At 35.0% G+C, this 13,447-nt stretch overlaps 1 protein-coding gene and 1 long non-coding RNA gene across 5 annotated transcripts in view; both read right to left on the reverse strand.

Annotated features, from left to right (window-relative positions):
* sei (seizure) overlaps positions 1–4,710 on the reverse strand; it is an 80,737-nt gene extending 76,027 nt beyond the window's left edge. For 2 of the 4 annotated variants that reach the window (XM_046623329.2, XM_046623328.2), the window contains exon 1: positions 4,179–4,710. In XM_046623329.2, coding sequence (XP_046479285.1) covers positions 4,179–4,254 — 76 coding nt within the window. In that variant the 5' untranslated portion in view covers positions 4,255–4,710. The remainder of the gene's footprint in view (positions 1–4,178) is intronic. The other 2 variants (XM_069135531.1, XM_046623330.2) reach the window with 1 other exon arrangement.
* Positions 4,711–5,218: 508 nt separating this feature from the next.
* Positions 5,219–11,007, reverse strand: LOC124217545 (uncharacterized). Its single transcript, XR_006882839.2, has 2 exons — positions 10,916–11,007; positions 5,219–9,329 (listed from the first exon to the last, which is right to left on the reverse strand). It is a non-coding gene; the product is annotated as an uncharacterized lncRNA (long non-coding RNA).
* Between the last annotated feature and the right edge of the window lie 2,440 nt (positions 11,008–13,447).

Genomic DNA, 13,447 nt, shown 5'->3' on the forward strand with positions numbered 1-13,447 from the left:
GACGACAATTACATTTCAGGGTATGTAACGTGTAATAATGTACAAGTTTCGCCTTGAATTTTACGACGTTGTAATATAATATGGGGCAGTCTACGTCGATTCGAAATGAGGCTGAAGTTAGTAGCGTTGACGTAACGAGACATCGGGTGAAAAAATTATAAATGCGTAATTTTAGAATAACTTTGAAGGAGTTAGTTTTTCAAAATAAGAGTACGTTTTTTGTTATCATGGTTTACTAAGTTTCGTACATTCTTAAAGGTGCGATGCAACAATTCTTCCTAAACATGCATCGTGGCGGTAACGTTCCCAACCTTCACCGTCTTAGATTTAGTCACCGGATTATTTTGGTATTTTACCTACTGTAAGAAATTTTTGTGAATTATTATAGATTTTTTCAGCCTCCGTTTTAGATTTACTAAATTTGATGTTTAGTTTGCAAAAATGTATACCAAAAATATTATTCTTTTTTATCTTACCTATCCGAATAAATTATTAACATTTAAAAAATTAATACTTGACTTAAAAAAAAAATACCATTTTCAAAACTTTCATATTTTTATACGAAATGCTTTGCCCAAGAAGGCTTAAGCCTTTGTTCAGAAACTGTAATCGCTAATATTAAGAAAATTGAAAGAAATGTCGACTTCGATGTTACATCAACAGTAGGAAAGTGTCAAAATACCTCAAAAACTCTGACTACAGTTAGGAAAGTGCAAAGGAAATATGAAAATATGATATGGCGGAATCCCTTATTTATTTGTTTTAAATATTTGGTGGACTTTGTCTTCTCCAGATACGGGTTATCTTTTTACGGATACCTTACGGTCTGTCATTGGTATGATGCATTGCAGTTTTTGTGTCTGTGGGACAGAATTAGCGTTATCGAATCGTTTTTTGAATTACATCACTGCCTATCTTTGTTATTCGCACTCGTGTCGCAATAAGGACCGTAGATAGACGAGTGAATAGGAGAAGGTTTTCGCATGAGGAATTTTCCGTAGGAACAAAAATGGCGATCTCAAGCGGTGCCCGAGGACTTTTTTTTTTCTTCTTTTATTATCTTCATACTGTAGTATAAAATCTACACAATATACACAAATTGCAACAAAAACGGCGAACATGAGAAGGTCTTCGAGAAGAAAAGTAAATTTCTAGACCGAGGAATCCAATTGGTACGGTGATGTTGAATAATGCCTAAAGCTTCCGGCTAGCATGTTCTCGGCCCGAGACAAAAATGCGAGTTCGATTCTACGAGCTACTTGGTCAGTCATTGTCACATAAATCGTACAGAATCGAAGTCTCATTTTGTTTCGGACCGAAAATAAGTTGGCCGGAAGGTTGAGGCATTAACGAATGTTACCGTACAATTTTTCCGACGTTACGATCGTTGTCTAAGTTTTGTGAAATTGGCGATTTTCATGACCGAGGAAGCAAGCCCACCATCACATACATCATCAGATCGTTGTTAGTATCGACGCATTTTGATGTGCGCATTTTTAACGCGTTACAAAACTTTTGTGCGTTTGGTTAGAATGATTAAAATTCCATACGATAAGCTATAGATTTTTAGGGTAGCCAAAATTTATCAAAGAATCCGTTTAAAAAAACATTGAAATTCTTCATCCGTTGTTATAACTCTGTAGCTTCTAAACAAAGGCTCTCAAACACTTTAGAACAAGTTTTAAAAGTTTTGGCTTGAGGTATAGAATTTCATGTAAAATTATAAACATTCAAAAAAAATTTTTTTTTTGTATAATGACATTTTTTACTCATTTTGTTCATACATACCTATGCCATAAATGCGGAAAAATTACAAGAATTTCTTCACATGGTAAAACATTGATAGAAATAATTTTTTGTTATACATTTTTCCCACAAACCTTTAGTTTTGAAATAGGATCGTTTGAAAAATTTCAATAACAATAAATCTAAATCCGGGAGCCCTGGAACGGGAAAGCTGAAAAAAATTTATAATAATTTATACAAATGTTCTAAAGTGGATGAAATACCACAATAGAACAATGGGGTTGAGCCAAGATTGAGCGAGGGTAATATACGCCATATAAACACTTATAGAGATTGAAGAAAATTGAAGTAGCAAAAAATCGAGTGACAGAGAGAGAGAGAGAGAGAGAGACAGATACGGACGTCACAGTCGTCGCGATATGGTCGCGCGATTAATCGCGATTACATCAGCTCTATACATAACGCCGGTCACATGCGGCGATCTGTATAATAGACATTTATATACGGGGCATTCCGTGACATCTCGATCAAAATTCTACGTCGATGTCTCAGACTGGGTTTATAATTTTTTTGCATCATAGTACACGATGAAAAACGCAATCACAACTTTTTTCTCAGAATTTTTCAACCAAGCGATTTAAGAACTGGAATAAAAAAAAACCACTTTCTGACACGTGAAAAAATTCGGGAAAATCTTACGGAATGTAATAAAATTTTTGACACTTATTAAAAGATGGAGATTTCATAACTTCGAATGGTGAATAAAAAAAAAATTGAAAAAAAAAAACACTCTTGTGTTCATTCTTGTGTCGAAAATGCAATCGAATGATAATAATTCTTTATGTTTTTCATTTTTCTTACACTTATCTTTTGAACTTATGAAATCTCCATCTTCTAATAGGTGTCGAAAATTTTTGTTATTTTTCATAAGGTTTTTCTGAATTTTTTTTTATACTTTAGAAAGTGGCGATTTTTGTTTCAAGTTTTTTAATCATACTTCAGAGACGCTGGGTCGAAAAATTCTGAAAAAAATTGTGATTACGTTTTTCCTCATGTATCGAGGAATTTCGATGTTTGAGAAGTGTTTCCGACGATCTTTTCATTATTTATTCAATCTCGTACAATAGTTATAATTCAATATGAACTTTTAATTTAGGAAAAAAAGATTACCTGTTGATATATTGTTGTGTTATGGATCGTGATCTTTGGGTTGAATGTAAATGTCAGGAAGGAAATAATAACTGAAGCGCTACAACGTGTTTCTTTACAAATTCAAAAAATGTGAAAAAAAAAGGTGAAAAATGAAACGAGCGCCATCTTCCACGTAACGTAGAACGCTCATTTTCTTACAGAATCTTTCTTTCGATGGAAACAAAGTTTTTAAGGGGTTCTATAATACTTTGGAAGATCGAAAATTATTTTATTGCAAAACACTCTAACATATGGGACTTGCCGCGTCAAATCGTGGATATTCAATTCTGAAAAAAAATTCATAGCTTGGAAACCACATCCCGGCCCGTGACGATGTTCACACAAGTTTTTGAACAATAAGAAAGGAATATCCTCCGGAATTTTTGTCGAAAAAAATTATGCTGGTTTTGAGAAATCTCAAAAACTAATATTCTTTGAGCTATTACGGACCTTCCGCGGCCTCGATAACTTTTTGCATATTTTAGCGTTGAAGTTCAAAGAAACTAAAACTTCTTCGCAAGCAACTTTTTTTTTTTTATACAATCAATAGTTTTCGAGTAATACTTAATTACACGTCGGTCGTTTCCGATTTCCGCATATATCATACCGAACGCTAAAGTCTAAGCGTCGTCGAATATAAATCTTGAAAAAAATCACAAACACTCTCGACAAGTAACACAAAGTTTTCACGATGTTTAAACAAATTCTAAGAGCACAAATTCTCGCGCTTTTGGTCAGGTCGATCTGACGTGGAAATCCCCGTACATAATCAATTTCCTTCTACCGTTTGATTGATCGGTCAATTCTTTTTATGCTTCTGTAAAAGTTGTATACACCTGTCCCATACCTCTTTATATGATATTGAACGTTATTCTACACAACCAGACGAAATTATAGCACGATATCGAAGCCTGATAAATTTTCTCCCCCCATTCGATTCAAAAGCTTTTTTTTCGCTTTGATTGATTTTTTTTTTTTTAAATCGTTCCTATCCTTTTGTGTCGTTCCACTCTTTCACACAATTGCGTATTCATCACCTCAACCGTAAAAACAACCACCTTGTTTTTGTCAATTTCGTATTATTTTTATTTTTTTGGTTTTTTTTTTTTCAAGAAAATCTCTCAAACAGCGTACATTCGCTAAGACGATGGACGAGGATTAAAAAAATTGTTGGAAAATGTTTACGCGTGATACACAATAATTGATAGTAAATAACATGTATAATATATTTATATATTTACCATGGGTGTCGAATTTCCTGATGATGGTTTCGATGATCGTTGTCCTAGGGGCGACGTGTCCTCGACGAACCGGCATCTCAGATGATATAATATTTGTTGGCTACGTTCCAAACAAAATTTGCCAAAAATTTTTTTCGATTTTCCGAAGAGGAGAGAATCGTGGGAAAACGAAATATCTCCTTCACCCGCGCACCTTATTTCTTTTATCTCGTAATTTTCTCTTTTTTATTTCTCCTCCCTTTGCACGTAAAACTTTTATTACACTGCACACCGCGCACTTTTTTTTTTTTCACCCTCTATCAATTTATTTTATTTTTTTCACTTTACTTTTCCCGTTTCAAAATTTATTACACAGACTGCACTTCGGGTGCAACGTTTATCAATCGGCACATTTATATAGACGGTGTAATATTATGCAACTGTTGTTGTTGTTGTTGTTGTTGTTATTATTATTATTATTATTATTATTATTATTATTATTATTAATTATTACTAATGTGTACAAATTTAATTCAACGGTAGAAAAGCACAGCACGAGTTGAGCGTATGTAATATGTATATATATTTATATATATATATATATATATAATATATATATATGTATATGTATATATCTATATATACATATATGTATACATATAGATATATACATACATATATATATGTATATATGTATAAATATTTATAAAAGAGAGAAAGAAAGGAAAAACATTGTATAATCTATATATTATGTAATATGTGTATATATTTGTAATAAATGATGAAAAAATGGTAGGAAAACAAAATACACTGAAACTTTATTTATTTATTCATTTCTATATTGATATTGTTACTTGTATTTTTTTTTTTTCTTAGTCTTCACGTTTCCTCAAACGATCGACGATAATAGTAATATATCTTCACAGCTTCAACTATATGGTATTTCGATTTTCACCCCCAGAGACGTATTAAATATTATCATACACGTGATTTTTATGCATCAATTATATATTACGTACGTGTTTCTTATTATTATAGTCATTGTCACTATGATTAATATACTAATTCGATCTCAGACAAATTCAGGCCGATTGTTTTTTTTTTTGTTTTTTTTTTCTAATTTTCCTTTTGTTTTCTTCCCTTCGCTTGCAGTACTATAAGTTTTTTATTGATTATCTTTCTCTCTCCCTGCTTCTGTCCGTTATAACAATACTATATATGTATACACATGTATAGAGAGAGAGTTGTTTTCACGATTCTACAATATAAGGCCGTTTCATTATTATAAGCGCAGGTGTTTGAAAAATTTCAGCAGTATATATTATTAGTATTATGACTATACGCATTTCACTTCTATCATATAATAGGTTGATTATTCATACTCAAGCGATATTTTATTTATTTCTTAGGATCGATATTGGATTGTAGCGCATATTTATTTTCATTACTATTGCATCAAATTTTTCTTATTCTTCTTCTTCGTCTTTTAATTTATTGTTTTTTTTTTTCCTCTTTCAAATCATCAACGCTTATATATCCCGTTTAATAAATTCCTACTGTATTTGTTAATATTAGATTATTTCCCGAAGAACAAATTATAAATTCAAGCGTATTCTCATGTACACGTAAGTTATGTATTACAAGTATACGTTACAAAACATCGCGCAACATCACGAATTGTTTCAATGTATGTATTTCTTTCTCCCTTCGTTGAAGAATCGATGTACGATTATTCTCATTTGTTTATCGTTCTATGGTTATTATTTTTTTTTTTTTTGTTGCTTTTAAAATCGTTTTTGTCGGCGTCTCTTTTGTTTTCCTTTTAATTTTCGTTCGTTTGGTTTATTATTATTTTTGTTGTTGTTGTTATTTTTATTACTGTTTTTATACCACTTGTGCAGATTTCCCTTCAATTTTCACAGCACGTTTCAAAATAACACAGCGACACATCGTTGTTATCATTATTATCATTACCAACGTTATCGTTTATACGTCAAAACTGCAGAGATAAATTGAAAAAAAATAAGAAGGCAGCTTCGTATAATTATTTTCGCAAAACATGCGTTTCATCCATTATTTCTACATCCTTTTTTCTCTCTTTGCCTCTGTTTCATCCTCGAGCGTGCAATTAAGTGGTTAAAAGTTTTATTTTATTTTATTTAAAAATTTCTTTTTTTTTTTTACTTTCCTTCCTATCTCGTCACTCGGCTTAGAAGAGATATAAAACTTGTTCTCCTCGGTCTTTTCAATGGGAAAATTGAACGGTTAAATATCGCATTGAACGTTAAGCGCGGCTTGCGTTGCTTGTACAAGTCCGTTGTTCGCATTACTTATACAGTAACTTAGTTATGTAGTATACGCGGTAGGGATGACGTATAACAAAGTCGATTGTAATTAAAACGAACCACCACCACCACCACCACCACCACCACCAACGCAACCACGTCGACCCTTTGAAACTTTGTACCGCACAACGCGTACAAATTATTCAACCCGATGCATAATTCGCAAAATTGCAACGCGTTATACGAGTACTTAAATTCACGCGTGACTCAATTATACGCGTTGTGGTTTTTTTTTTTCTCTCTCTCTCTTTCTCTCTCTCTCTTACTTTATCCTTATTTTTCATCCGACACTTTTCACCGCGGCACCAGGCGAGTTTTGACCATTCGAGACGATTCTTCTTCTTCTTCCTCCTTCCGTTGGGCCGGCATTCCCCTAACTTCCGGGGGGGGAATCGCTTCTTATTATCCCCGGCTTCGGCGCCGATTTTCCCTTCGGTTTTTCTCCTCCTCCTCCTCCTCCTCTTCCTCCTCCTCCTCCTCCTCCTCCTCCCCCTCCGTCCGATCCTCCTTGCCAAGAATCCCGCGTTTGCCGTTCGCCGTACGGATTTAGCAACGTGACAAAAATAATGTAACGACAAGATTTTTTCGCTACGTTGTGTGAAAAAAACCACGCCGCTAACGATGATTTTTCTGCAATCTCACCGTCGTCAATTTGCTTTGTCAGTATTACTATCACTGCTATTATTATTATTGTTATTATTATTATTATTGTTGTTGTTGTTGTTATTATTATTGTTATTATCGATCGCCCCGGGAGCAACGATTTTTTAACGATCAATCTCAGCTCTGTACGCGGATATTTTACACAACCGCGTTTATTATCTTCATTGTTGTTGTTATTATTTTTATCAATACTTATGGGATTATAACAGTCGTCGTCGATGAATTTTTTTACACCAATTGCCCGATGTTCCCGTCGCTTTATTAAGCATTTAATTGATACCATTTCCACGGTACGAGAAATTTGTTATTTTTTTCCCTGCTCGCTTTTGCGTCCGACCTTTTTCCCCACATCACCCACTTTTCCAACGCCGCGATAACTTTGCGTACTGTGACATTTGCTTTAGTTTTGTCGTCGTTAAATTTTTCGCCTAATCGTGATTGTTGTTGTTATTATCATTACGTTAAAATTCACGTTTTTCACTCCGGTTTCTTTCCCATTCCCTTCCTCACTCACAATATCAACTTCACTTTGACAATTGTACGCTACATACACGTAACGCATAGTGCAATTCTTTTTTCCATCACTTATTCTCTTCCTCGTCCAATTATTTTAATATTTTTGCCATCGTCATTTTTACCAACATCGTTCCATTTTACACAAAGTTCGTTATTATTACGTACCGACATTTTTCTCACTTTTTTTTTTATTTTCTCCCCCCTCCTGTCTCTCTCTCTCTCTCTCTCTCTCTCTCTTTATGCTATCATTTATATTGATCGAGAGGAAGTTGTTTACGTGCCGCAAAGTTTGCTACAAATTTCATATTATATGCACAATATGTGTACACACACATACGCATATAATACATATATGTATATATGTGTGTATGCGTTGGTTTCACAGAACAATTAGAGAAAGAAGAAAAACTAGCGCGAAACGTAGATAAAATGAAGACACGATCGGAGAATTAGAAATACTTTTCATGTACAACAGTTCTCTAAAAATTACAATACATATTTTGTCCAAACATCACTTATGCTCAACACTTGGTTTTACCAATATCGTCCGATATATTTACCATCGCCAGTTTACTTCTGTTTTTTATTCATTAATTTTCAATCTCGTCAAGGCACTTTTTGCGTGTATATTATACGTGACATATTGTATGTATATGATTACAATAAATTAGGTACAGCGATCGAAGCGTTTGCGTATATTACACCTTCGCATATATACATACATATATACATATATATGTATATATATATTATAGGTGACAGGTGATATTTATTCGTAAGCGTGAAAAATGTACTAATCAATTAATTTAACTTTGGTTTTTATTTTATTTTTTTTTTTTTTTTAATTTTTTTCCCTTCCGAACCACACTCCGTCCGAATTTCTCGTTATTGTTTTTACCTCTCTTCCACGTTTTATTTTTTTTTTTCTTACCGAACCGCGGTCAGGTGTATAAAAAAGTCAGAAGCGCGGCTGCCGCGGCAGTAGTTAAAACCGCACAAACGCCGCGTGTGTCTCCCGGAGTTATTTTCTTTTTTCTTTTTTTTTTTTTACTTTATTTTTGTTTTTTCTTCTTCTCCTTCTCCTTTACGTATCACACGCGTACGTATAGATATTCATGTGCCAAGATGCGTGCGTATAATCGTGTGTGTATGCGTAGCCTTTCTACCACCGTCACTGCCCTCCTCCTACTTTTCGCACTCAACTATTTACACCTTCACTATCGATTGTCCTCCGGTCTTCCGTTTCATCGTCGTGTAAGCACGCACATATCGTACATATATACGCGTTTGTGCCCTTGTGTATGTGTGAGTACCGATGCGGATCTTTATTGTTAATTTTTTTTTTTTTTTTTTTTTTCTAACTCTTCTTCCTTCCTTCTTTTTTTCTTCTCCTTCTTATTCTTCTTCTAAACAACGCACACCCACTATTCACGCGTCATTATAATATACGTTGGGCGTTATTTTATTTTTCATTTTCTTCATTCGTTTGTTCTTTTTTACCTATTTCCTTTTTGCCGTTCGTTAACTCGCGACGATTTATCAAAACTTTCAATTATCCAATTGTGGCGCGCAGTGTTTTAGCAATTTTTCATTACATTGTCACTATTATATCGTTGCACAATATTACATTGTCACTAATTTTCACGATCTGCAATTTAGCGATATTGAGAATGGAAAATAATTATAAGAAACGTGCGATTTTGAATTTTGTTGTAAATATATATATATATATATATTCATACTCGTATGTTACGCACGTATTGTAATGAATAAATATCGAAATTTTTGTAATATGTTATAAAACTTTCAAAAGATCTGCTTCTCGCGTAAATATTCCAAAATACTGCAATTACTCTTAATTTCTTTTCCCGTCTCAAATATCAATAACATTATTTACACACCACAATATTTTTCAATAATATCCGATTCTCGCTCTCACTCTCACTCTCTCTCTCTCTCTCTCTCTCGCTCTCTCTCAAACACGCGCTTTAAAATTCATCCCGGGCTAGAGATTACTGCAAGAATTTCAATTATTAATGCACAATAGGTGGTGAAATATTTATACATGGATATTTCTATTCTCTCCCTCCCTCCCTCCCACCCTCTCTCTCTCTCTCTCTCTCTCTCTCTCTTTATCTCTTCATCCCTCACTCTTTCCCTCGGTTAAATATATACGTTTATCAGAGCTGGCCGGCCGTCCAGCAGCAGGAAACTCGTTCGATCGCGTTGCGCCGTTTAAATACCGTATACCTTATGCACACAGATAGTCGCGCACGTCGAGTTCACGGATAATCACGATGTCAACGGCAACGGAGTGACGGCAGCGTTTTAAGGGTGATCCACGAAACCCGCAACGGCAACGACGATGACCGCAACACGGTTTCTATGTGCGAACTGCGCGCGGCGGATGAAAAACGATCCGGATATATTTTATATCCTTGTAATTACCTCGCGCATCGTGATCCGTAAATTTTTCGCCACTTTTTAACATATGTATATAAAATAATCTCTGTAGATAATATGCGTTTGCGCTTGTGCGTTAGCGTTAGTTTGAAAAAAAAGATACAACTTTGACTTCGTCGAAAATGTAGTGTAAAAAAAAAAAAATATGTATATATATATATGTATATAAAACACGAAGGAAATAATCGTTGTATATTATAGATTGAATGGAACAATCGACGCGTTTTCGCAACGAGCGCGATATGTACATATTTTGATATTCTCGTGTTGTTTTTGGTCTTGGTTTGTGTGTGTGAAAAAAAAAAAAAAGAAAGTAAAACGAAGAAGGAAGATGAAGCACGGAAAGTGAAAGAAAGAGAGAGCGAGAGAGAGAGAGAGAGAGAGAGAGAGATAGAGAGTGAAAGCCGAGGAGTTTGACAAAAATTGACAACGAGCTTGATTTACAACGACAACGCGTGAAAAAAAAATAAATAAGAAATAAACATATCGAAATAATTCGTATACTTTATATTCAATCGAAACCGGCTAATCGTGCAACGTTGCGTAGTTTTGTTTTATGATATACAATATATATATTTACACATATATATATATATATATATATATATATATATATATATATGAATGTATTTTTTAATTTACAAGTTCGAAAGCCATGCAACAAAATTATATATATATGTATATATACATATATGTATATATATTTATATTTCAATGATAACGACGACGATTGTGATTATTTTGTATTTTCTTTTTCAAAAATTGTTATACATGATCGTGCAGCGCAGACAGACGTGTAATAATCGCGCATTTGGCGGGCGGGCAGACACTGCGGCCGTTTCGGTCGGGGTGGAACTGAAAATACGATCCGGTACGCTCTCCGAGACCCGATCCCTCTCTCTTTTCATCTCTCTCTCTCTCTCTCTCTCTCTCTTCGTCTCTCTTCGAATACACGTCCTATGGATGCGTGTGTGTACGGATACCTCCGCCAACGACCGGCGACGTCGACGTCGCGGCGCCTGCGTCGACGTCCAAAAAGCTGCGCCGACGCCGAGCGTCGTGAGAAATCCGCCCGCACCCATCACCTCCACCTCAACGCGATTAGCTCGACGGTTCCGTTGATTCGTTGCCGTCGTTGAAATTTATATTTCACGTATCTGACCGCAGCGGCATTGTTGCTCTTCCTACTTGCAAATTCTGATTTTTTCTTTGTTTTTTTTTTTTTTTTTTTTTGTGTGGTTTTTTCCCTCACATCGTCAAAATTTCACATCCAATTTGGAAATTTTTTAGGAGAAGGCTGCCGAGGAAGAGTCGGAATCGTTATTTCGAAATTCTGTCGAATTTGCCAATGTACGGCGTTTGAATGTGTTTCAAACAATTGAATTGAAATTATATTTTTTTGACAAATTTTCTTTCGTTCGATCAAACTAAATTTCTCTTGTTGTATTTGGTAAATCGGACACATTTTTTTTTTTTTTTTGGTCGAATTTGTCAAATTCTTTTTTTATTGAGCATAAACTAAACGATGCAATTTTTCTAAATATATGCATGAAAGAAGAAAGATAGTAAAAAAAATACAAATTTATTAACAAAAGGCTTACGGATGTTATCGATTTAAAAAATTGTTAAAAATCAATACGTTTACTGTTCGATTACCACGACACGATGGGTTATCGGTTTATTGGGAAGACTTTTTGTTGCAAATTCGCTGAACAGATTGTTGCGTTTGTTTTTCTCGATAGTCAGATCCACATTAATACTTTTTCCATTTAAATCAATGTCACGTCGAGTATCTCACTGCGGTATTTTCGAAAATAGTCGTCTCGGTAAAATGACTAATCGCAGAGTGAAATTGAACGAATTGTGTAGTCTAAAGTGACCTTGAGTAGAAAACCAAAAATTTCGATATACGTAATTTCGAAATCATTATTTACTTGAAAATCTCTTCGTCGGAATATATATTACATTTCATTGGCCCTTTATTACGAAAAAAATGTAGAGAAATTCGACTTTTGATTCACGGCTCCAAATTTTGGGGTCTAAAATTGGATCCAAAAGTAGAATCGCAACGTAATCTGCTCTTTCCGTACTTTTATGATATTTCTTTGAGGTAGTATAATTGCCGTTTTCATACATATGTATGTGTAATAAATGGGAATGGCAGTACGCAGCAGACGAATTTCATCAAACAAATCCTGAACCAGAGTTCCGTAGGTATAATAAGAATTCTTCCCTCTAAATTACGTTGCATAACATTATAATTCACTTTGGATTATTATATCCAAGTTGTTTGGTAATTTAAATTCTTTGCAACATTTACCCGATGCTATAATTATGCTGTCGTAGAAAATTTGGAATCTGAGTAAATTTTTTTTTTTTTGCGTCGTTAGACAATCTTCGTAATTTGCAAAACAAAAACATTGGTCGAGTAGAGTGTAACATAGAAAAGCATTACGTATTTTAAACGTCAAAATTTTTGTCGGCTTGCCTGTGCCTGTCGTGAGTGAAACGAATTAGCTCCGCTGCAGACTTCCACGAACTCAGTTTACTCATAATATACCTACGCAACTTGGCAGCGGGCCACTTGCAGAGGCTTTGTAAAAATTGATAATCCCTGGGATTTGTATTTTTTTCCTTTCTATCCCCCCCCCCCCCCCCCTCTCGTAAGTAAGTCTCAAACTTCTTAATTTTCCAATATTTCGATCGACTTGCTTCGGAATGATTCTGACCGAGCGCGATTAGAGACGATCATTCGGAGAATTTCGCGCTAGGGAATTTTCCGCTGTCAATAATTGACTCCGCGGGAATGATGGATTTATTGCGATTCCGATAGTATTCGTCGATCCCGCGAATAAAACAGACGCGCTAACCGGTCACCGCTTTATCAGCTGCCTTGCCTGTTTGCAGAGCTTTTACCTCGCGGAAGATAGAAGAACGCGGCTCTTTGTGCGCCCGCGAATCCATCATAAAATTCGCAAACGAGTCGCGCACACAATTGTTTTTATTATACGCGCGCAGTAAATCAAACAAATAGCACACATCCCGTTGGGATAAGGAGATTTCAATCGCACCTATGTATTCGCATTCGGAGATACGCGCGATTAAAATCAAAGCTCTGTAATTAGCTGCCGCTTTTCAGATTTCATTGAGTCACGATGACATCCGAACGTACACACGGCTATCAAATAATTTTATTTCATTCTCCGCACGTATTTCTGGGCAGGCTTACAACACACCCGGTTCCTTTTTCCCTTTTGAAACTGCGCAATGCGGTTCCGTGCTGCCCGCGTTAATTTTTCAGCC

Source organism: Neodiprion pinetum, chromosome 4, assembly GCF_021155775.2.
Source record: "Neodiprion pinetum isolate iyNeoPine1 chromosome 4, iyNeoPine1.2, whole genome shotgun sequence".
Taxonomy (NCBI): Eukaryota; Metazoa; Arthropoda; class Insecta; order Hymenoptera; family Diprionidae; genus Neodiprion; species Neodiprion pinetum.